Source organism: Choloepus didactylus, chromosome 3, assembly GCF_015220235.1.
Source record: "Choloepus didactylus isolate mChoDid1 chromosome 3, mChoDid1.pri, whole genome shotgun sequence".
NCBI lineage: Eukaryota > Metazoa > Chordata > Mammalia > Pilosa > Megalonychidae > Choloepus > Choloepus didactylus.
Genome location: NC_051309.1, coordinates 47,644,768 through 47,666,962, shown reverse-complemented (window position 1 = coordinate 47,666,962; position 22,195 = coordinate 47,644,768). Strand labels below are relative to the sequence as shown.

Sequence of the window (22,195 nt, the reverse complement as noted above, 5' to 3'; positions counted from 1 at the left end):
TTCCTTAACGATCCTATGCCTAGATGTTCTATCTATTGATAAGAATGTTGTCTTGAAGTCTCCAACTATTATTGTGGAGTGTCTACTTCTCCCTTCAGTGTTGTCAGTATTTGCCTCATGTATTTTGTGACCTTCTGGCTCATTGAATAGATATTTATGATTATTATGTCTTCCTGATAAATTGTCCTTTTTATTAATACAGAATGTCCTTCTTGTCTTTTATAATTGCCTTACATTTAAGTCCAATCTGTCTTATATTAAAATAGCTACCCCCATTCTTTTCTGGTTGTTGTTAGCATAAAATATCTTTTTCCATCCTTTCACTTTGAACCTATTTTTGTCCTTCATTCTAAAGTGAGTCTCTTATAGACAGCATATAAACGGGTCCTGTTTTTTTTGTTCGTTTGTTTGTTTTGTTTTGTTTTTAAATCCATTCTTCCAGTCTATGTCTTTTGATTTGGGAGCTTAATCCAAAAATATTTAATGTTATTACTTCAAAGGCAGTACTTTTTTCTACCATTTTGTCTTTTTATTTAATATGTCATATCTTTTTTTTCCTCTCCTTTTACCCTTACTGATAATCTTCATTTCTACACTCTTCTATAAACCTCTCTCTCCCCTCTTTTCCTATCTGCCTGTAGTGCTCCCTTTACTATTTCTTATAAAGCAGGTCTCTTCTTCACAAACTCTCTCAGTGTCTGTTTGTCTGAAAATATTTTAAACTCTCCATAATTTTTGAAGGACAGTTTTTCTCAATATAGAATTCTTGGTTGGCAGTTTTTCCCTTTCAGTATCCTAAATATGTCATGCCACTGCTTTCTTTCCTTCATAGTTTCTGCTTAGAAATCTCCACATAATCTTATCAAGCTTCCCTTGTATCTAGAAATCCACACATAATTTTATTGAGCTTCTCTTGCATGTGATGGATTGGTTTTCCCTTGCTGCTTTCAAAATTCTCTTTTTGTCTTTGACATTTGACTGATTTGTAAGTGTCTTGGAGTAGGCCTGTTTAGATATGTTCTCTTTGGGGTATGCTGTGCTTCTTATATCCATAATTTTTTTTTTATTTTATATTTTTGTCTTTCATAAGAGTTGGGAAATTTTCAGTGATTACATTTTCCATTATTCTTTCTGCCCCCTTTTCCTTCTGGGAACCTGTAACACATATATTTTTGAGCTTCATGTTGTCATTCAGTTCCCTGAAACTCTGCTCATATTTTTCCATTCTTTCCCCTGTCTGTTCTTTTGTGTATAGGATTTCAGATATTGTGTCCTCTAGGTCATGAGCCCTTTCTTCAAATCTGCTCTTGTATGTCCCCATTGTGATTTTCATCTCTTCTGTTGTGACTTTCAGTTCCAAAAGTTCTGCCTTTGTTTTTTCAAGCTCTCAAGTTCTTCTGAATGGTCATTCTGTGTTCTGGTTTGCTAATGCTGCCATTTTGCAAAATACCAGAAATGGATTGGCCTTTATAAAGGGGGTTTACTCAGTAACAAGTTTACATTCCTAAGGCCATACAAGTGTCCAAACTAAGGCATCAACAAGAGATGCCATTGGCCCTCTGTTAGCTGGGAAGGCATGTGGCTGACATCTGCTGGCCCCAGGTTGTGTTTCAGCTCCTCTCTCAGCTCCTGTGCATCCTTAGCTTGGCATCTCCAAACATCCTTGTGTCCACAACTCCAATCATCTCTGAGCATCCATTTTCAATGGCCATCTTTAAAATATCTCTCTCAACTGCTCTTGGGGCATTTTGTCCTCTCTTAGCTTCTCTGGAGCAAATTTTGGGCTAGCATCTCAAAGTGTCAGCTTCCAAGCATCTCTCCAAAAGTCTCTCTCAGCTGCTCTGAGTTCCTTCAGTCTGTGAACTCTCTTATAGGACTCCAGTGATCTAATTTAGACCCACCCTGAATGGGTGGGTAATAATTCCGTGGAAATCATTTAATCAAAGGTATCATCCATAACTGGATGTGTCACATCTCCATGGTAACACTCAATGAAAATGTTCCACCAAAAAAAGTTTGGATTAAAAGATCATGGCTTTGTGGGAGACACAATATATCCAAACCAGCACGCTCAGCATCTTCTTTATATCCTTCATCTCTTTTGCCACATTTTCCTCAACTTATTGATTTGATTTATGTGATTTGTTTTAACATATTTAATTAGTTGTTTCAACTTCTGTATCTCATTACAGGAGTGTTAGTTTGTTCCTTTGACTGAGCCATATCTTCCTGTTTCCTGGTATGACTCATGAGTTTTTGCTTGTGTCTGTGTTCCTCGATTTGTTTATTCTGGAGGTCATTTTCTCTCTTTGACCTAGGGTTTTCTTGTTGACTGGCTTTGTTCTCTATCTGTTCTTTGACATTCAGTTCAACTTACTCTAGACCTCTAGCACAGCTTCTGTTTCAATGATCAGAATTTTTCAGGTCTTGTTTTCCTCGTTCTTGCCCTGCCCATATGGGAGGTTTTTTTTTTCTTTTTTTTTTAAGGATGACCTCCCCAGAGAGGATCCATTCTAAACAGATTTTCCCAGATCAGACAGGCCCAGGACTCAGGAAGTGAGTGCAATCAATATCAAGGTTCCCTGGGAATCAGACACAGCAGTTGGCCAGTCTTTTCTGTGAAGCTCTAGATTCTGCTTCTTCTATCCTGCACATCTGGTGGCACTTGTCAGCCTACAGCTCCCCACTGGCATAAAGAGGTATGTTGCCTTTAATTCTCAGCAGACCCTGCTCCTTCCATGGGTGTGGTTGAGACAGAAGCTGAGGCAGAGAGTGAGCTTAAACTGTTTCTCTTTTCCAGTCCCTGGGATCTGAATTCTCTGAATTAAAGTCACCACTTGTACTGGGCCTTGCCCTCCCTCCCTTTCCTTGAGCAAGATATGCCCTTCAGAGAATTGTCTCCTTCACCTGACTAGTTACTTTTCTCTCAGATATTCTTTAACTCCACCCTTGCTGAGGCAATGCTGACAACTGAAAAAGTCTGCCACTTTATTTTTCTAAAAAGTGTGTGTGTATATATATATATATCTATGTGTATATATATATATTACATATATATGTAGATATATGTAAATGTAAGTATAGATATATATTTTATATATATCTTTTTCAGAGGCAGCCTCCAGCCCCCCAGTTCTCCAGTCAAGAGCTGGAGTTGGTACTTGGCTCCATGTACACCTTTTCTTGAGACACAGCCCCTTTCTAGTATTCTGCACTCAGCCCACTCCAAACACCTCTTTTTTTGTTGTTTGTTTTGTTTTATTTTGTTTTCTCTCAGCCATACTACCCCTGCCTAGCTGGAGAGACCTCTTAGTTCCTTTTATGGTTTCTCTAGGTTTATCTGTGCTCAGAGCTTGTATTCAGGTGTCCAAACTTGTTAATTAAATCCACAATTGGAGCTTGGTTGAGCTACCTTCCCTCGCTTCTAGTAGAGACTGCTTCTTAGTAGAGACTGCTTTTTTTTACCCCTGGAGAAGCAAATCCAAAACAGCTAGTCATGCAAATGGAGAGGAGCACCAGCCTCCACAGATTGGGAGACTTACAGTTCTGCACATGCTCTTGGCCCTTCCTACCATTGCAAACTGGTATACAATGTGTATCTGGTCACCAAAGTTCCCCAAAGAGTTGTTCCAGACAATTCTTGGCTATTTACTAGCTGCCCTAGAGGACGACTGAAATTCCACCCTTCCCTACACTGCCATCTTGCCCCACCTCCCCCTAATACTTTTTTTAATACAGGTATTTAGGTATAGGCATTGAGTGCAACCATGTAAAAGATATTGAATGCATTTGTAGAACAGAGAAGGTAGGTTTTTTTCTCATTATTTATGGTCCCAGAATATTTTTTATTTCTATTTGATAATCTAAAAGGGATCAGGTATGAACTTTCCCAAGGAGTGACATTTCCACTAACTAAAGATTATGAGGTTCTTTCTTCTTTCCCCTTCTTTTTTCTTTATTAGAGAAGTTGTGGACTTACAGAACAATCGTGCTTAAAACACAGAATCCCCACATATCACCCTACTATTAACATCTTGCATTGGTATGAAACATTTGTTACAATTGATGATAGCATATTAAATATAGTACATGGTTTAACTTAGGGTTCACTGTTTATGTGGTGTAGTTCCATGGATTTTTAAAAATTTTATTCTGTTACCATATATACAATCTAAAATTTCCCCTTTTAATCACATTCAGATATATATTTCAGTGTTGTTAATTATATCCGATGTGCTACCATCACTACCATCCATTACCAAAACATTTCCATCTTTCCAAATGGGGAATGAGTTCCTTCTTATGCCTCACTGTTAAAGCTTTTAGTTCTTTGATTCCCTTGTTGTTTTGTTTGTTTTTTGCTTTTTGTTTTTTGTTTTTTGTTTGTTTGTTTTCATTATACCCCTTAAGCCTAGTTATACCTGGGTTTTTCTTTTTTAGTTGAAACAAAATAAAGTAAAACAAAAATAACTTTATTGGCAATAAAACAATCTCCTACAGGCTTTGACATCCTTTTGTTGATAATATTAATTTCATTTAATTCAATTCAACAAACGGTTTCAGAGTTATTATGTTTCTGGCTATGTGGTGAGTACCCCAGGAAATACAAATATTAAGGAAAGAATCTCTGCCCCCTAAAGGACTATTGCCATATGTTTATGTTGTGCATGTTTGTGTGTTGAGGAATAGAAGACAGGGTGAAAGTTAAAATGAGCACAGAAATAATTATTATTTAAGACAAAATAGGCTCAGTATTTTGAAATGGATTCAAAGAAACTATGGGTCTTTAAGAGAGCAAGAAATTATATCCAATTGTGAGAATGGAAGGTTTAATGATGAAAGCAACATTTGGAACTGGCTTCGAAAGATGGTTACAAGGGCTAAGGAGCACAGAAGGAAAACAATCCAGAGGGAGGGAAAGAGGCATGAATAAAGCAAGGCATTTTCCAGGAACAACAAGGAGTCTATTTTAGTTGTATGGTGTTTTGCAGAGGAGTAATAAACTATAGGCTGGAATGGTTATTTGGTGTCACACTGGGGACAGTCTTCAATGTCAAAATATGGCATTTTAATTTTATTTTATGTGCAGAGGAAATATACAGAAGGTTTTTGTACAAGGCTGATACTTTATGGAATTAGACTTTAGAAAGATTAATCTAGCAAAGGTATGAAGAATAGTGTGAAGTGGGACTAAAGTAGTCAGAGACCTACTTAGGAGACACAGTGAGAAATAATGAAAACCCTGATTTGGTGGTGACATTGGAAGAGAAATGAAGAGGTCAATTCAAGACTCACCATAACGGTTAAATTGACTAGATTTGACAACTTATTGGAAATAAAAGATGAATCCATGGGTAGCAAAAGTTGACCTTGGGTGTTATCTATAGAAATAGCTCAGTCAGGAAGACAGTGATATGTAGAATGGGAGGAAGGCTCTGAGATGACTTGAAAATCTCCTTCAGTATATGTTCCATTAAACGAATGTATTTCCTCTTACATTTTTTGCTAATGTTGGATTACATTTACTTAATCACTTTATGAGTATTGTTGCTTCACTGATAAAATAAATCTGTCTCTGAATAGTCTGAGTGATAAAAAGGAACAAAAGATGCAGTTACCTGTCCTTATGAAAAAATATAACATTTTTGAGGTATATGGGCACCAGAAGGGTGACCTTGGGATGACTTTTTGTGGGGTGGGAGGGTATGGAGGCATTCTTAGTACAATATGATCTTCTAGGTGAATATATAGCAACATATTAGGTGGTAAACGCTAAGTGTCAAATGAATGATATAGTCAGTGGTTGCTTTAGCAATTCAGAGGAGTCAGGATCATTTTGTTAATTTGATTAAACAATTACCCTGATAAAGGCACCACAATAAGATAAAGAGGCATGGTTCCTGCCTTCAGGGAGTTTTCAGTTTAGGGCTGGGAGATACACTGTCAATAAATATGTACTCTAAAAACTTGACAGGTACAGAGAGAATCAGAAATATGAGTTAGTAACCAGTCATGTCAGGATGAAAAAATTATTACCACATGTTTTCCTTTTTAAGTGGCTCTACTTTTCTTTTTCATTCCCATGGATCAATAAAAGTCATTAAGTAATGGTGATAGAGATTATAGAAAACATAAAGAAATGAGTTTAATTTTTCTTATATATGATTCACTTTCATTCATTCAAATACCTTTTACTCTTTAAGATACAGCATCTCCTATGTAACCTCTAAGTTTCAATTTAATGTGAGAATTTTACTGACAAATTAAAAATGACAACCATTCCTTAGTTCACTCCAATCAAATTCACTCCTTGCTCTCTCCTCCAGGCCCTATTCAAATTTTATTTACATCTTCATTACTGCACTTGTCACCATAAGTATGTGTCTGTGTGTCTCTGTATATCCCTTCTTCAGTTACCAACACTGTGGCTTATACAACACCATATGCCTTATGCATAGTATGCTTTATACATGCTCAACAAATGTTTGTGGACTCAAAATGAAGTGGGTTTTTTTTTCCCCTTTTGACTCAAGTGCTTAATACTTAGAGGCATGTGGTGCTAATATTTAAGATAGATCGGTTCATTTCGTTCAAGTACCACATAACCATTCACACACCATTGAGTTTAGCACTATTAAAGGGTAATTTACCTTCTGGGAATTGTGCCTGTTGCAGACACATTTTACATATCCAGTCTCTTTTATCATCACTAGGCAGGTAAAGAGACTAAAATAAAAGGTTTATTCAAGTGTGCAGTTGTACACATAGACTTCATTTGAGAATGCATATCTGTTCAAATAAAAACTATGAAAGTACTCTTATTGAGCATGTCCATACTCAGGATTATGCCTGTTTTAAAGACCAAAATATTGATGTTAATTTCTGTATCACACTATTCACCCAAAAGTCTGGGGAAAGCTATCTTTCCCACCTTTTTGTATCAATGTAATAAAACTCCATGAAATTAATAAAAAACTCTGTCTTGCCCGTTTTATGTTTTGGCCCATTGCAATATTTTCTGTTTGTTTTATTTGTCTTAAAGTAATGTTTTTACTATTGCTTTTAATTCACACAATTTAGTAACTTAAAACAGGGTCTTTGTTGTTTATTTTCTTCCTTTTTTGGAATAAGAATTTAATACTAATAGCTTCTTAAATCCAAAATCTGCATACAATAGATGATTTCAGACCATAAATGGATAGTATTTTACTTTACCTTGAACTTTACAGCCTACAGATTGCCTTCACATATGTTATCTCATTTGATTCTTACCATAGCCATGTGACTGGGTATTCCAAGTCTCATTTCATTTGTAGGTGTTAAAAAGCTGAGACCTAAAAGAACTGAGACTTACCTGTTTTAGTTTCCTAGACTGCTCAAGTAAATACCATGAAATGGGTTGGGTTAAACAAAGGAATTTATTTGCTTATGGTTTTGAGTCTAAAAGTCCCAATCAAAGCAGCAAGGTGATTTTTTCTCCCTGAAGATTGGTATTTTGGGGCTGTTTGTGGTCTTTGGTCCTTAGTTTGTCGTATGGAAAGGCACATTGCAGTGTCTCCTGGTCTCTCCCTTCTCTTTCAGGTTCAGCTTTTTACCTCCTGTGGCTTTCCCTGTCTCTCTGAATTTCACTCTGCTTGTAAAGGACCCCAGTAATAGGATTAAGACCCATCCTGACTGAGGTGGGACACACCTTCTTAACTGAAGCAACATCATTGAAAGGTCCTACTTACAATGGGTTCACACCCGCAGGAATGGATTAGATTTAAGAACATGTTTTTCTGGGACACATACAGCTTCAAACCACTACATGGTAACATGAACAGAGTCAGAATTAGAAGGGAATTATTTGGATGCATCAGTCAGTACTCTCAGTATTCAAGTGAACAAATATACCATGCCAACACCAGCACATGGATATTTATGCTGAATAAAATTAACATTTTGAGCATTTACACATGCCAGGCACATTCTAAGTCCTTTACATGTGTTAACTCATTTAATCATTCCTCTATGAAGTTTAAAGAAAAAAAAAGAAAAAAAACAGGGCTCAAAGAAAGTAACTTGTCCTAGTACGTCATGGAACCGGAATGTGTACCCCGACAGTCTCCACTCTGCTGCCTTAAGCATCTCTAAACTCTCTAAACTTGAGTTTTAGATATAGGAAGAGACTTGGTAAAGCAAATATAAGTTGATAATAACTTCTATGACTACACTTCCTGTCAATGAACTTACCCAAAGTTATCCTTGAACCCTGAATAATTTATATTCATGGTAACTCTTTAAGGCTTAATGGTTAGTATTTGTTGGAATTTTGCAGCTTCAGCAATTCCTTTGATTTATTGTATCAGAATAAATTCCTTTCATTTATTGTTACAGAAATTTATAACATAGATAAACTAAGGGGCCAACTCCCCAAATCTTAACAAAGGACCAAATATGAGAGAGGTTACGTGACCACCACAAGGTACTTACCCAGCACTTCTAAGGATATTCTTACACTGAAGGAAAGTATGAGCATAATAAATGAGTTAGTGTGTACTCATGTACACACTATGAGTATGTACATAATAAATGAGTGTAGTGTTTGTGTGTGTGACCTGGCTAGTCTATAAAAATATAATTGTGGAGAGGCGTGATTGAGGTAGTTGTCTTTCACTTCTCCTAGGTAAGGCTCTAATTCCCAGTGAAAATGCTCAACCCCTAGATGGAAACCCTATTCTACTTCATGACCAATAGCCAAATGAAAAGTAGAATATTTAGTTGTCCAAATATTTAAGAGTTTCTAGATGTACATATATACTGAAAACTTTTAAATAATTAACTCCTTGCTTAAGTTAAATCTTACATAGTTATGAGATTTGCTTGTCTACTGATTCATTGCTTACTGTTTAATAATAATTACTGTTGAGTTTCTTTATGTGATAGAAGAAAGCTCATCTGGGATGATTAAACCAACAAATTGCATTTGTGTTTTCTTTTTTGTACCAAGTCTGACTGGTACTTTAACTCAGGGAAAAATGCTTTGGGGAAGGCCATTCATGTATTTATTTGGTTCTTTTATTAGTTGAAGACACACAGACAAGTTCCTGATAATCATGCTTTTCCTCTATATGGAGGACTTAGTGTTCTTTAAATTATCATTCATGTTGTGTTTAAAGGCATTTCAAGTGTCTTTGGATCATTAAAGGGAATGATGTAAAATTAAAGTTTTAAATTATTCCTGGAAGCCTACAATTAGCAGTCATCAAAAAGAAAACTAGGCAAATAGAGTCAATCATTATTTCCTTTCAATTAATGTTTTCTTCATCAATTTCATGTCATAAAAAGCACGTAAGTCATTTTAAGTTATTGTGCTTTATGCCCTGTTCAAATCCATTAAGTGATAAATAATGATTTAAAGTATATTTAACCAAATAGCACTAATAATACATAATATGTATCTGTTGATATGAAAATGTAAACATAAATCAAAAGGAGACTGATAGTCATCTGAACGATTTATACAGAGAAATATCATTTTATCCTATACATTCAACAATTGGGAAAAAATAAAATTAAGCACTTCCCCTTAAGTCATAATATAAGCTCCTAATCATATTTGGCCTCTTTCTTGGGACTCTACCTTGCCAACTAAAGGTAGCTTATTAAATAGGAGTAGTAAAATATATTTGTTATTTTTTGTTAATGTTTGTTCCTACTGTAAATCCTTTTTTTAAAGAAACTCTCAGAATGATACTAAATTCACACTCACACCCCCTTGTTTCATATATCTTAAAAGTCTACATTGAAGATATTTTAATTGCCCCATGCATTTTAAACACTTAATATCAAATACTGTAAAATAGACCATATTTGTGATCATGCTCTGATATGTCTTATTAGGGATTATGTTTTTTTGAGATGAGTCAAAAAAGGGATACAGGTGATAGAAAGATTGACAAAGAAATTATAGAAAGAATTGGACAAAGAGTTAGTTTGAAGAAATCAGAGTTGGAGAATATCTGGTATGAAATGCAACCTACCTTGTCTTCTCAGATAGTTACAGGAATTCTTGGCCACATACTGTAAATCTTTTTCTCTGCATCTTTTTGTCCTCACTCGCTTATAGTTAAATAGCCTATGAGCATCACCAGAGCACTGACCACATCTTATCCATCTTTGTGTCTCCTGTAGATCATAGCACAGTGCCCAGCACACAGTAGCTGCTCAATACAATTCTGTTGGTGAACTGATTAATAGCTTGACATGTTGTCCTCAAAGATTCTTCCTTGAGCTTCCATTTTGTACTACAAGAGCAATTCATTTCCATCACACATATGTTTTGTTTGTGCAGTATCTGCATTTGCGTGTTATGTATGTTAGGGAGTGGGGTTTAGTTATGTGAATAAACTGTAATGCCACTGGACATAATAACAGTATATAACTTATTTAACTGAAGGATGAACTTCATATAACTATGTCCTCCCTGATACCTGTTATTAAGCATTTTTTTTTCCTCCCAATGAATAAAAACAGAATGAAGCATTTGCTTTTGCCTTACCTGTCTTCCACTTTGATGTTATTACTTTTCTGCCTACGTATCTTTATAAAATGCTCTGTCCCCCTGCCTGTTAACAGAAAATGATTTCTCATCACTCATTTATCCTTAAATGTAAATTTGCTTGCCCAGTATTTGCAGTTTAACCCTTTAGTCATTATTGGGAATGAAAACCATTCTCTGATAGGGATTTCTGGTTAAAGTAGTGCAAAAGATTGACAAAAAGAGAAAAAGAAAACATTTATTTATATCTTATGTTGTACTAGGTTTCTAGTTATCATTCCAGCTTGAAATCACACTCAGCCATAAAGATAATTAGATAAACAGATGCTGCATCTGCTCCATCCCCACCCCCCAACTCCATGTAAACACATATATACAAACCCTTCTGCACACCGAAGTAAAATCTCCAAGGATGGGCCTGAACATCTGTACATTCAAGGAAAGCTCACTGATGTACCTTGATATATTCTCTTTGTTGAGAATAACTGTATTAGGCCCCTTTATATGGCATCTCATTCAACCTGAAACAACCCAATGAGGAAGAAATGCTACTCCATTTTACTGATGAGGAAATTGAGGCATACTGGGGCTAAATATCTTGCCCAAGGACACAAGGCTAGTACTTGCCAGAGCACCAGAATTTGAATCTAGGTCAGTAGGAATCTAAATCCATTCTCTCTCCAACACTATTGCTGCTAACATCTGGTATTACTAAAAATTGAGCCTTCAGATAACACCCCTCCAGTCAATGGAGGGTATCACTGGTGACCAGGGTGGGTCTATTAGTCGGGGTCCTGGGAAGAAAGAGGGAACATCCAATTGAGTAATTTAAAAAGGATTTAATATTGACAGTTTACAAAAGTGTGAGCTCTATCCTAGGACTAGTTATAGCAGGCATTGTTAACAACTATGGGCCTGAAGAGGTTAGCTTCAGTTTACTGGAATCTAGAGGGGAAGCAGTTGGTGAGGATAGAGAGAGAGGGGGGAAGAGAGCAGAGGGGCAGAGGGAAAGAGTCGCCTGGCTGGGCTCTGCCTCTTTGCCCAGAGGTGGGTACAACCAGATTTCAGCAACCCTTGGTGTAGGGTATTTGTGTGTGGGTGGGGTGGGGAGGTGTTTCTTCCAGTTTTTGACCTTGGCTGAATCCCACTGATAGTCAGAAGGCAATGGAGCCTGAGGACATGGTTCTTGCCCATCAGCCCCTCAAGACAGAGAAGGGTGGAGAATGAATCTGAATAAGCATGACAGATGATTTTCAGCATGCAGGGTTAGAAGTGTTTTCTGTATCCCATTTCTCAACCTCACCCCCATTCTCGCTTGCAGTAAATGAGAACGGCAGAGGCTTTTAAATGTTTCATTTTATCTGTGGTTGCAAATGCTTCTGAAATGTATTAGTGCACTCATTTACTAAGCAGTCATAAGCATCAGCATTTGTTCCAGTTTTACTCTACTGCAGACAAAGGAAGTGCGAAATATTAGTTAAGACCTTCCCTCAAAGAAGTACGTATCCTTTAATTTTTTATATCAAGTTAATTGAGGGATAGTTTACAAACAGTAAAATTCACCAATTTCAGGTATACAATTCTATGAGTTTTCACAGATGTATGCAATCATGTAACCAACAACCATAATCAAGACATAGAATATGTTCATCATCTAAAAAAAGTTCTCAAGTTTGCTGTTTTAATCTTTAATTCCACCTAACTCAATTTTTGGTACCAATGTTTGCTTTTTCTGATTTTAAATAGGAAAAGTATTTTTGTTGGTTTGTCTTCTCACTCAGCTGAGCAACATAAACTCCCAATGTTGATTATTCACTCATTTTATATATATTGTCTTAGAAAACATTCATATCCTTGGCTGCACATTGAAATCACCTAGAAATATTTAAAATGTCCTGATGGACAGGTGGCACCCCATTAAATGAAAATGTCTGGAGTAGGGACCAACGTATCAGAAGTTTTCCAGATGATTGCAATATGTGCCCAAGGTTGAAACCCTGTGTATTAGAGCAATTTTTCTCAACTCTGACTGCTCAGAGTTCCTCTGGAGAATTGCGTAAAAATACTGATGCCTTTCCCCCATTTTGATTTATACAATTTATTCATAAAAATTGACTGCAAGAAAAAATAAGAGTCAGGTAACTTAGATTTCTGAATGGTTGGGCTCTAGTTAATCAAAGTTTTATTATGGTTCTGGGTATATGGTGGCATTTGATAAATGTTAAATGGAGATCCTAATCCCACAGCAGAGTCAAGAAGAATAAAATATGCTCCCTCTTGGAAATAACCTGTTTGTGTATTTGAAATAATTATCGTGGCAAACTATCACTTTCTGAAAATTGTCCTCCTAGGTAATTTACCTCAAATGGTAAGCCTTGTATTTTAAGAGAATACCATATTTCAACTATATTTTTTCATTGTGATATTAGGCCCATATGTATCTTATAGCACTTGCATAATTCTCTCCAAGGAAATAGACAGGAAACAAGATTAAGAGACTGAGGATAAGATTTAAACCAGCCTCCCACTTGGAAGCATAAATGATGCTATTACAGCTCTGGGCCTTGAGAATACTGCCTCTGTGTAAAATAGAGCAATAGTACTTTCCTGCTTTTACAATGGCAAAATATATACACAAATGAAACCTAATACCAGTAGCTAGAACAGAAATTAACTGTCTGATGAAAGAGATGTGGGCTTAGTAAAATATTTACATATGACATTTTTTTTTTTAGATTTCAGGAACTAGCAGCTAAAATATAAAAAATCTTTTCAGCCTAAAATTATTGGTTATATGTTATGGCAGAAATGTCATTAAGGAAACCTCATTTGCTCATTGTTATAGATAATTAATTGGCATGCTGCATGTTTCGGTGTACACTCGAGGTGCTAAATGATTATTTAATTAGTAAAACATAGACTAATGCAGCAAGCAGCATGTTTCTTAAGATCAATATTTCCAGTTTAAAATAGAAAATAGGGTTCATTTAATTTGACCTCCCCACTTCTTATGCAATTGTTCTCCTCCTTTTTCCCTTTTAGGACCGCCTCAGAAAATAGTGTCACCTAAACAAGAACATGAAGATAGGAAACATGAGAAAGTCACGGATAAAGGCAGTGAAAGTGGAACCTCCTGTAACGAGCTGTCCACTTCCAGTTGTGACAGCCACTCAGAGGCAAGCACTCCACAGGACAACCCATCCAATGCCCAGCAGGCAACAGCTCACCAACCCAACACCTTAACCCTGGATCGCCCCTCCAAAAAAGCACCTGTGCAATGGATGCCCCCACCAGACAAACGGAGAAACAGTGAACTCTTTCAGACACTCATCAGCAAGTCCCGGGAAACAAATCTTTCGAAAAAGAAAGTCTGTGAGAAGCTGAGTGCAGAAGAAGAAATGAAAAAGTGTATTCAGGATTTTAAAAAGATCCACATTCCAGATTATTTTCCGGAGCGCAAACGCCAATGGCAGTCTGAACTGTTACAGAAGTATGGGTTATAGTAGTTATCACAACCCTGCAGTACTTCAATAATGTTCAATGTTTACTACACTGTCACTGCCTGGCTGATGTCCTAACAATGGTCAGTGTGATTCTTGCTGCTTTTCCTTTCTGTGAACAGTGGATGTGGAACAGTATTTTTGTTCATTCTATTTTTGTTTTTAGAAATATAATAAAAAAGAGAAAACAAAATCAGTATATGTTGAATCAAAATTGCATATTGGATTCAAACCATTTTACAAGAATGAAAGTAAAATGTGCATGATCAGGAATCTTAGAATCTTGATTTTTGAACTGTGGTCAACTGGACATGTTTGTCATTTTGCATCTCACCAAATACAAATTTTCATATCACATCAACTAAAATGACAATATGGATGAAGCACCATCAAGTAAAATTTTAGAGGATGGTTATAGATCCAAATCCAAAACTGTTTAAATGCTTAATGCAATAAAACAAGTATTATTTTCTGCATGAATACAATGTTACAGATAAATCACAAGAAATAAGGGAAGATCTGTTTGTTGCTTGGAAGAAAAAAATGCAAAAATAAAGCAAAAAAAAAAAAAGTTTCAGACAAAGCCTGTAAATGTAAGCTGTCTAGGAGACTGAATTTTCTTTGTTCCAGAGCTGTGATTTTTGTGTGTATGTGTATGGTGTTCTATATATTAAGAAGGTGTAAATATGCCTTATACTATTGTGTTATGGCACCAACATTCATCTATTAATGCTAGTCATCATTATTTCTGTGAAATGAGTCCTTTACATCAGGCTGTGAAAATTGGTATAATGATGTTCTGAAAGATCCTGTTATGTTAATCAAAATAATTGAGAGAAAATGGTAAAAAGCTTTATGAATTTATTAAAAAAGGAAAATGTATTAGAATTTCTTGATTTCCATTGACTCTTCTTTAAAAATACCCAATTGTTATATTGTCTTCAATTTTCCATTAAAACCCCAAGCTTCGGAAGTAGACAGACCTGTTCAATCTTAATGTTGACAAGTTAGAGTTTAAACATAATTCAAAATAGAGATAGAGTCAAATCCAGATAGCTTTGGTATTGATTAATAAACTCAGCACAGAGGAGAAAAAGCCCTTATCTGAGATTGCATAAAATTTTATTTTATCTGACAACCAGATTGAAAGCCTCTCCAAAAACAATTGGGACATTTCTTCTTACAAATCAAGAGACAAAATGTCAATAGCAAGCTAAAAGGTCAGCTGGATGAAAAGTGATTTCTTCCCAGTTGCATATGTGGAACCATTTTTTTTTTTTAATTATAAGTCACACATATTTTACTCTGCCACCTCTGCAGAATGAAATACACAATTTCATGAAATTTCACTAAAGAATAGGCTGAGAGGGTAAAATTACTTTGAAGAATTAGAGTTAAATCTCTGCTGTGGTTAGGTGAAGTGGAAGTTGAGCAGCACTTGAGGTATCATTTCTTTCAGCATAATGCAGGGAGGTAAGGATTATTTACTCAAAGCTAACAAATATATGTTCATTTATGGATATATATTTTTAGATTTCTCACTCTACCATTATACAAATTATCATCTAGAGTGAAATGTTAAAGATAACACAGAAACATGACTTACCTTGAATTATTCATCAGGTTTTAGGGAAAGAGCTAAACTCAAGTTCTACACTTCTCTCTGGGAAGATTGGCAGTCCCTACCTGTCTTGATTTAGTTCCAACATTGGTTAAGGGGATAGAGGTGTAACAGTTAAAATCTCACCTCTATCATTTACTACCTGAGTGATCTTAGAAATAATGCAGACAATGAAGGGGATAATAAGAATAATACCTTCAACAAGATTTAAATGAAGTAATTGAAGTAAATCACCTCCCTGATCCTGGAGCTGGAAGGAAAATGGGAAGAGGTGAACTTACCAGAATCTTGGAGCCAGGAATATCAGATGGGGAATGTGGAATAGAGAGGGACAGTTTCTCTACTAAGAGCTATAGTCACTAGTGAATCACTGTCACCTCCAGATATGTCTCTCAAAAGGGCTGGGGGGTTGGGGGGGATTACCCTGGCTTCCCACTTCCTCCCACATAATAATTTCCCACAATGCCTTCCATTGTTCTGATATAAGTGGAAGCCATTTGGCAAAGAAACCTAGGAAAGGTAATTTATTGAGGTGAGCACTCGTGATACAAAGTTGAGCAGTGAAGGGCAGCAAATAGACCTGAAAAGTAACCTACATCCTGCTCAATTTTTTCCTAACACAGCAGTTTAAATAAAATCACCATGCCAAGTAAATGATAAATTATTTCAGATCTTCATTTCTGTACACTATAAGAAAAATAATGCCAGTGAAGATGTCTATCTTACAATTCTTCTTATTAAATTAGAGTAAGGGTTCTGAGCTGTGTGGCTTCAGGTGAACCCATTTCAGTAATAGTGTGTTGAGCACTTACCATGAACCAAGCATTTGGTGCAAACTTCAAAAACATATTCAAGAAAGAAAACCACCAGCAATTGCCCTTGGGAGAAAATTTATGGTCTGATTCTCCTATACCATTATGCTTTCATGAGAGGCTAAAACCTGGCTGAAATCAACTGGAGTTACAGTGTATTCTGGTTTGCTTGAACTACCATTATGCAAATTACCAGAAATGGATTGGCTTTTATAAAGAGGATTTATTAGGTTACAAATTTACAGTTCTAAGGCCATAAAGACGTCCATACTAAGGCATCAACAAGAGGATACATTCACTTAAGAATGGCCAATGGTGTCTGGAACACTTCTGTCAGCTGGGAAGGCACGTGGTTGGCATTTGCTGGTCCTTTGCTCCCAGGTTGTGTTTTAAAATGACTTTCTCCAAAATGTCTTCGGGCTTTTGTCTTTGCTCTTCTCTCAGCTCCTGTGCATCCTTGCTTCTTTCTCCTGGGTGTTTTTCTCTAAGCATCTGGAGGTTCTTTCTTAGTTTCTCGGGGGCAAACTCTGGGCTTCATCTCTTAGCTTAGCATCTCCAAAAGTCTTTCTGTCTGCATCTCTAAGTGTCTCCAAGTATCAGCCTTGGGAGCTCTTGAGCTCTCTTAAGTATACCAGTGAACTAATCAAGACCCACCCTGAATGGGAGGACTCCACACCTCCATAGAAAAAATTTAATCAAAGGTCTCACCCATAGGTGGGTGAGTAACATCTCTATGGAAACAATCAAAAGGTTCCACTCTAATCAAAGACTAATAAGTCTGCCCCCACAAAATTGCATTAAAGAACATGGCTTTTGTGGGGAATTTAATAGATGCAAACCACACACAAGGGGATCAAGGGAAGCAGCTAGAATGGGGCTCTCCCCTGAAAATAAGTGAAAGTGAGCTGAGCTAAAAGTGATATAAAACTCTTTTTCCAAAGAACAAGGAGATAGAATCTGGAGTGTGATGGTTAGGTTCACATGTCAACTTGGTCAGGTAATGGTGCCCAGTTTTCCAGTCAAGCAAGCACTGGCCCAACTGCTAATGCAAGGACATTTTGTGGACTTAAATCATCAGTAAGCTGATTGCATCTATAGCTTATTACACCTCCAATAAACTAAGGAGAGTGTCTTCTGCCTTGAGAGATGCTTAATCCAATCAGTTGAAGGCTTTAAAAGGAAAAGTGATGACTTCATTAGTCAGAAGACAGACCTTTCATTCTGCTTCAGCCAGCCATCTTCTCCTGGTGAATTCATCAAAAACCTTTATCAGAGTTGCCAGCTTGCAGCTTGCCCTATGGAATTTCGACTTGCACACCCCCACAGTTGCATGAGACATTTTTATGAAATCTAATATTTACAGATATCTCCTATTGGTTCTGTTTCCCTAGAGAACCTTAATACATGGAGGATCACCAAAAGTCAAAAGATCTGTAATCAAGCCCTGAAGTTGAGTATTTCTTCTCCCCCTCTTAAGTTGCATTTTACTTGGTGTACAGTAGATACTCAACTTGTGATTTGATATATTAATATTGTTGGTTGCAGTCGAAACATATTGAGTACAGTCCAAGATAAGGAAAGGAAGTTAATTGTGAGATTTCTGATTCTGTAAAATGGAGCAGACATATTTTCCCTTATTTCTTCCACTAAGTACAACTAAATGTCCTGGATATTCTATGTAAAACAAACTTAAGACTCTGAAAGGTGGAGAGAAGAAAAAGACTGGCTAGGGAATTGGGGCCCAAGGAACTACGTGAAGGTGAATTTCTGGATTCCTGTTTTGCTCATATCAGACTTGGAGCTAAATTAGAAGGTAAACTGGAAACACCAAGAGGTGCAAACAAAGCAAGACTCAGCAAAAGCCTAAGGGCCAGGGAAGGGGCAGCCTAACAAGACAGAAAATTTTTAGATAATAACTTGTCTTCTCAAGCCAAACAACAAAGAAAACATATTGACAACCCCCCCAAATACACACACCAGCAAAAGCCAAGTACAGAGCCTAAACTTCAAGCTTGTGCCAGGTGTCCCAACCCCCTGCCACACACACACACACAGTGGAGTAGTACCAGAGAAGGCTCAAGAGGTAGCCAGAACTTTCATTGCCCTGGGTCATAACAAGCCTTGCCTATCCTGTGGTATCAGTAGAGACCATGTGGTAAGCCTGTGTTTCCATTCCCATCCAGAAGGGTATCAGAGATGGCCTTGTGAAGAATCAATTTTTTTACTACTACTCATCATTAATGAGGACATTCCCACCCTGCAGCACCAGAATAGACCAGTAGCAGAGTGGTAATCAAGCTCTCCAACTACTCCCCACCAGAGATGTATCTGTGGAGTTCTAATGGGAGCCAAAACTCCTACTCTCACCCAGCAGTAATGGGGAGGCCCCCTCCCTCCACCTCATGTGTCAGCAGCAGCCAAATGGAGAACATGGATGTCTATGCTCAGGTAGCAGTAATGAGGTAGCACCTATCCTTTCCCTACCAGTGTAGTGTCAGAAGAAACCAGCCAAAACAGGCTTTATAACAAAATACCCCAAATACCAGATTTCAATAGAAAAGTCACTTGTCATACAAAGGACTGGGAAGATTGCAAATTGAGTGGAAAAAAGGCAATCAATAGATGGCACCATCAAGATGCAGGGACATTAGAATTATATGATGAAGATTTTAAAGTAGTCATCATAAAAATTCAAAGCAATTCCAAAATGGTTAAGACAAATGAAGAAATAGAAAATCTCAGCAAAGAAATACAAAGAATAAAGACTCAAATGGAAATTTTAGAACAGAAAAATATAATCATAAAAATTAAAAAAAAAAATCAATGGATGGGCTCAACATCAGAATGAAGAGGACAAAGGGAAGAATCAGTACACTAGAATACACACACACACACACACACACACACACACACACAAACACATAATCCAATCTGAAAGACATAGAAACAATAGACTGGGAAAAATGAACTGAGCCTTAGGAAGCTGTGGAACTGTAATAAAAATATCAAATATTTTTGTACTTAGGACCCCAGAAGGAGATAAGGAAGATAGTGGAGCTGAAAAAACACTAGAGGAAAAAATGGCTGAAAACTAACAAATGTAGCAAAAGACAAAAACATAAAGATTCAGGAAGCTATGCTAACCTCAAACAGGATAGCCCAAAAAATCTATAACAAGACACATTTTAGTCAAACTTCTGAAAACTAATGACACGTTAAAAATATTGAAAGCAGTGAGAGCAAAACAGCAACTTATGGATGAGGAAAGAAAAAAAAAAAATCTGAATGTCAGTATATTTCCCATAAGAAACCATGGGACCAGAAAGAAGTGTCACAACATTTATTAAGTGCTGCAAGAAAACAACTATGAAACAAAATCCTATATCCACGAATAAAAAATCCTCAGACGTGAAGGGGAAATCAGGAAATTCTCAGATGAAGAAAAACTAAGAAAATTTGTCACCAGCAGATCTACCCTAAAAGAATTGTTAAAGAATTTCTCTAACCTGAAAGGAAACTATAAAAGAAGGAACATTGAGGCATCAGGAAGGAAGAAAGAACAAACAAAGTAAACAGAAATGTAGGTATATAACAAATTTTTCTTCTACTATTGAATTTTCTAAATCTGGTGTGTTTCTAAAGTATTTAGAGCAAATATTTAAGGCAATTATATTATATAAGGCAGAGGGATATAATGGGAAATAATGTTCCTGCCTTTCACTTAAGCTGGAAAATGATGACACTAGTAGAATATAATACGTTATGTATGTATAATGTAATGCCTAGAGCAACCACTAAAAAGGCTATATAAAGAGATACCTCAAAAACACTATAAACTTATGGCATTCTAAAAAAATTCAAGCAAATGACAGGGAGGCAAAAAAAAAAAAATAAGAAACAAACAAACAAAAACAGAACAAACAGAAATGAAAAAATGAAATGGTAGACTGAAGCCCTAAAATGACAGTAATTACATTAAGTGTAAATGATTTCAGTGTAACAATTAATAGACAGATTGGCAGAGTGGATTAAGAAACATTACCCAGCTAACTTTATGCTGGCTACAAGATCCTCACTTCAAATATAATGATAAAGGCAGGTTGAAAGTAAAAGGATAGAAAAAGACATATCCCACAATCAGTCAAAAGAAAGCAATAACACCATAAATCTACGGGATTTAATAAACTTCTATAGAGCATTTCACCCAAAAATAGTTTAATACATATTATTTTCCAGTGCCCACAGAATATATACCAAGATAGACCATATCCTGGCTCACAAAATAAACTTAAAAATTTAAAAGAATTAGGAGAATACACAGTATATCCTTTGATCACAATAGAATCCAATTAAAAATGAATAACAGAAAAATTTCCAAACACTTGGAAACTAAACAAGACACTTCTAAATAATCCATGTGTTAAAGAAACTGTCACAAGAAAAATTTTGAAAAATACATTGAGTGGATATTTATAACACTGAATGCATACATTTGAAAAGAGGAAATGTCTAGCTCTCACCACAAGAAACCTAGAAAAAGAAGCGCAAAGTAAACCCAAAGCATGCAGAAGGAAGGAAATAATAAAGAACATAAATCTATGAAATTGAAAACAGAAAAACAACGAGAAAACTCAATGAAAAAAAAGAACTGGTTCTTTGAAAATATTAATAAAGTTGATTGTCATGGCCCATGAGGGCTTTGCCAGTCCAGAGACCAAAGAAGACACCAGGCATTTTCTGATACATGAACTTTCATTCAGGGCTTACTTACAGGGTGAGAAGTCGTGGAGCGATCATGACGTCTCTCTCAGGCTGGGCAGGCATCTCATTCACCAGGAAGTTGACAGCACAATTAAAGAGTACAGCAAGCCAATTATAAGGGTTTAAGACAAAGACAGATGCAGAAACAGGGTCCTATGACAAGGGGGTGTTGTAGGATGGGGAGAATTATAGGATGGGGCTTTGTAATAAGTGGGAACCATTAACATTTGATGGCGGGAGGCCTAGGGTACATTTACATCTTGCTCTTTTGTGAGACCAAGAGTTTCTCACCTCCTGCTTACTTCCCCGTTTCACGTTTTAATGTTACATTTTAAGGTTAATTTACCCTCTTCTCATTACTGGGTTACAAAGATAATAGGTTAAACATTACCTGCCTTGGTCATGCAGACTGCTGTGTGCCAAGGTCTGCAGGCCTGTTCTGTTCATGTTAGGGGCTGCCACATTGATGAACTAGCAAAACTGACAAAAAGAGAGAGAAATTGCAGAAATTACCAAGACTGGTGCTGGAGAAATGTGATATATAGAAGCAAAAAATGAACTTAAAATTAAGTCTGTGTTCCAACCCAGCTCTTGGAGGGCTTAGGTTGGCACAGCCCTATGACCAAAGTACTCACCAGGCACAGAGTGAGACATGGGTTTATTAGGACTCACGAACAGGAGAGGGTTCTTCTGAGCAGTGGCTGGTCAGAAAATGGAAGTCAACACTCCACAAGAATGGGGTTGTGAGGTGACAGCTTATAAAGGTTTAGGACAAAGGCATTCCATAGGGTATGAGAACCAAGTATTAGCAGGGGCTCATGACACAGGGGTCTGGAGAATTATCAACAGTGATCAGGGGAGGGGAGTCTCAGCATTTTGTTTATGATACCAGCTGTACATACTTTCTTCCCTGAGGCAGTCTGATGACCTTCAACTTCTGTCCCAGTCATGCAGGCTACTA

General features: G+C 36.7%; 1 protein-coding gene across 1 annotated transcript in view; it reads left to right on the top strand.

Moving 5' to 3' along the window:
* The window catches only part of KCTD8 (potassium channel tetramerization domain containing 8), a 290,621-nt gene extending 275,693 nt beyond the window's left edge, over positions 1 to 14,928 (top strand). Inside the window, exon 2 of the mRNA XM_037829706.1 lies at positions 13,583 to 14,928. Coding sequence (XP_037685634.1) covers positions 13,583 to 14,043 — 461 coding nt within the window. The 3' untranslated portion in view covers positions 14,044 to 14,928. The remainder of the gene's footprint in view (positions 1 to 13,582) is intronic.
* The last annotated feature ends 7,267 nt before the right edge of the window (positions 14,929 to 22,195 follow it).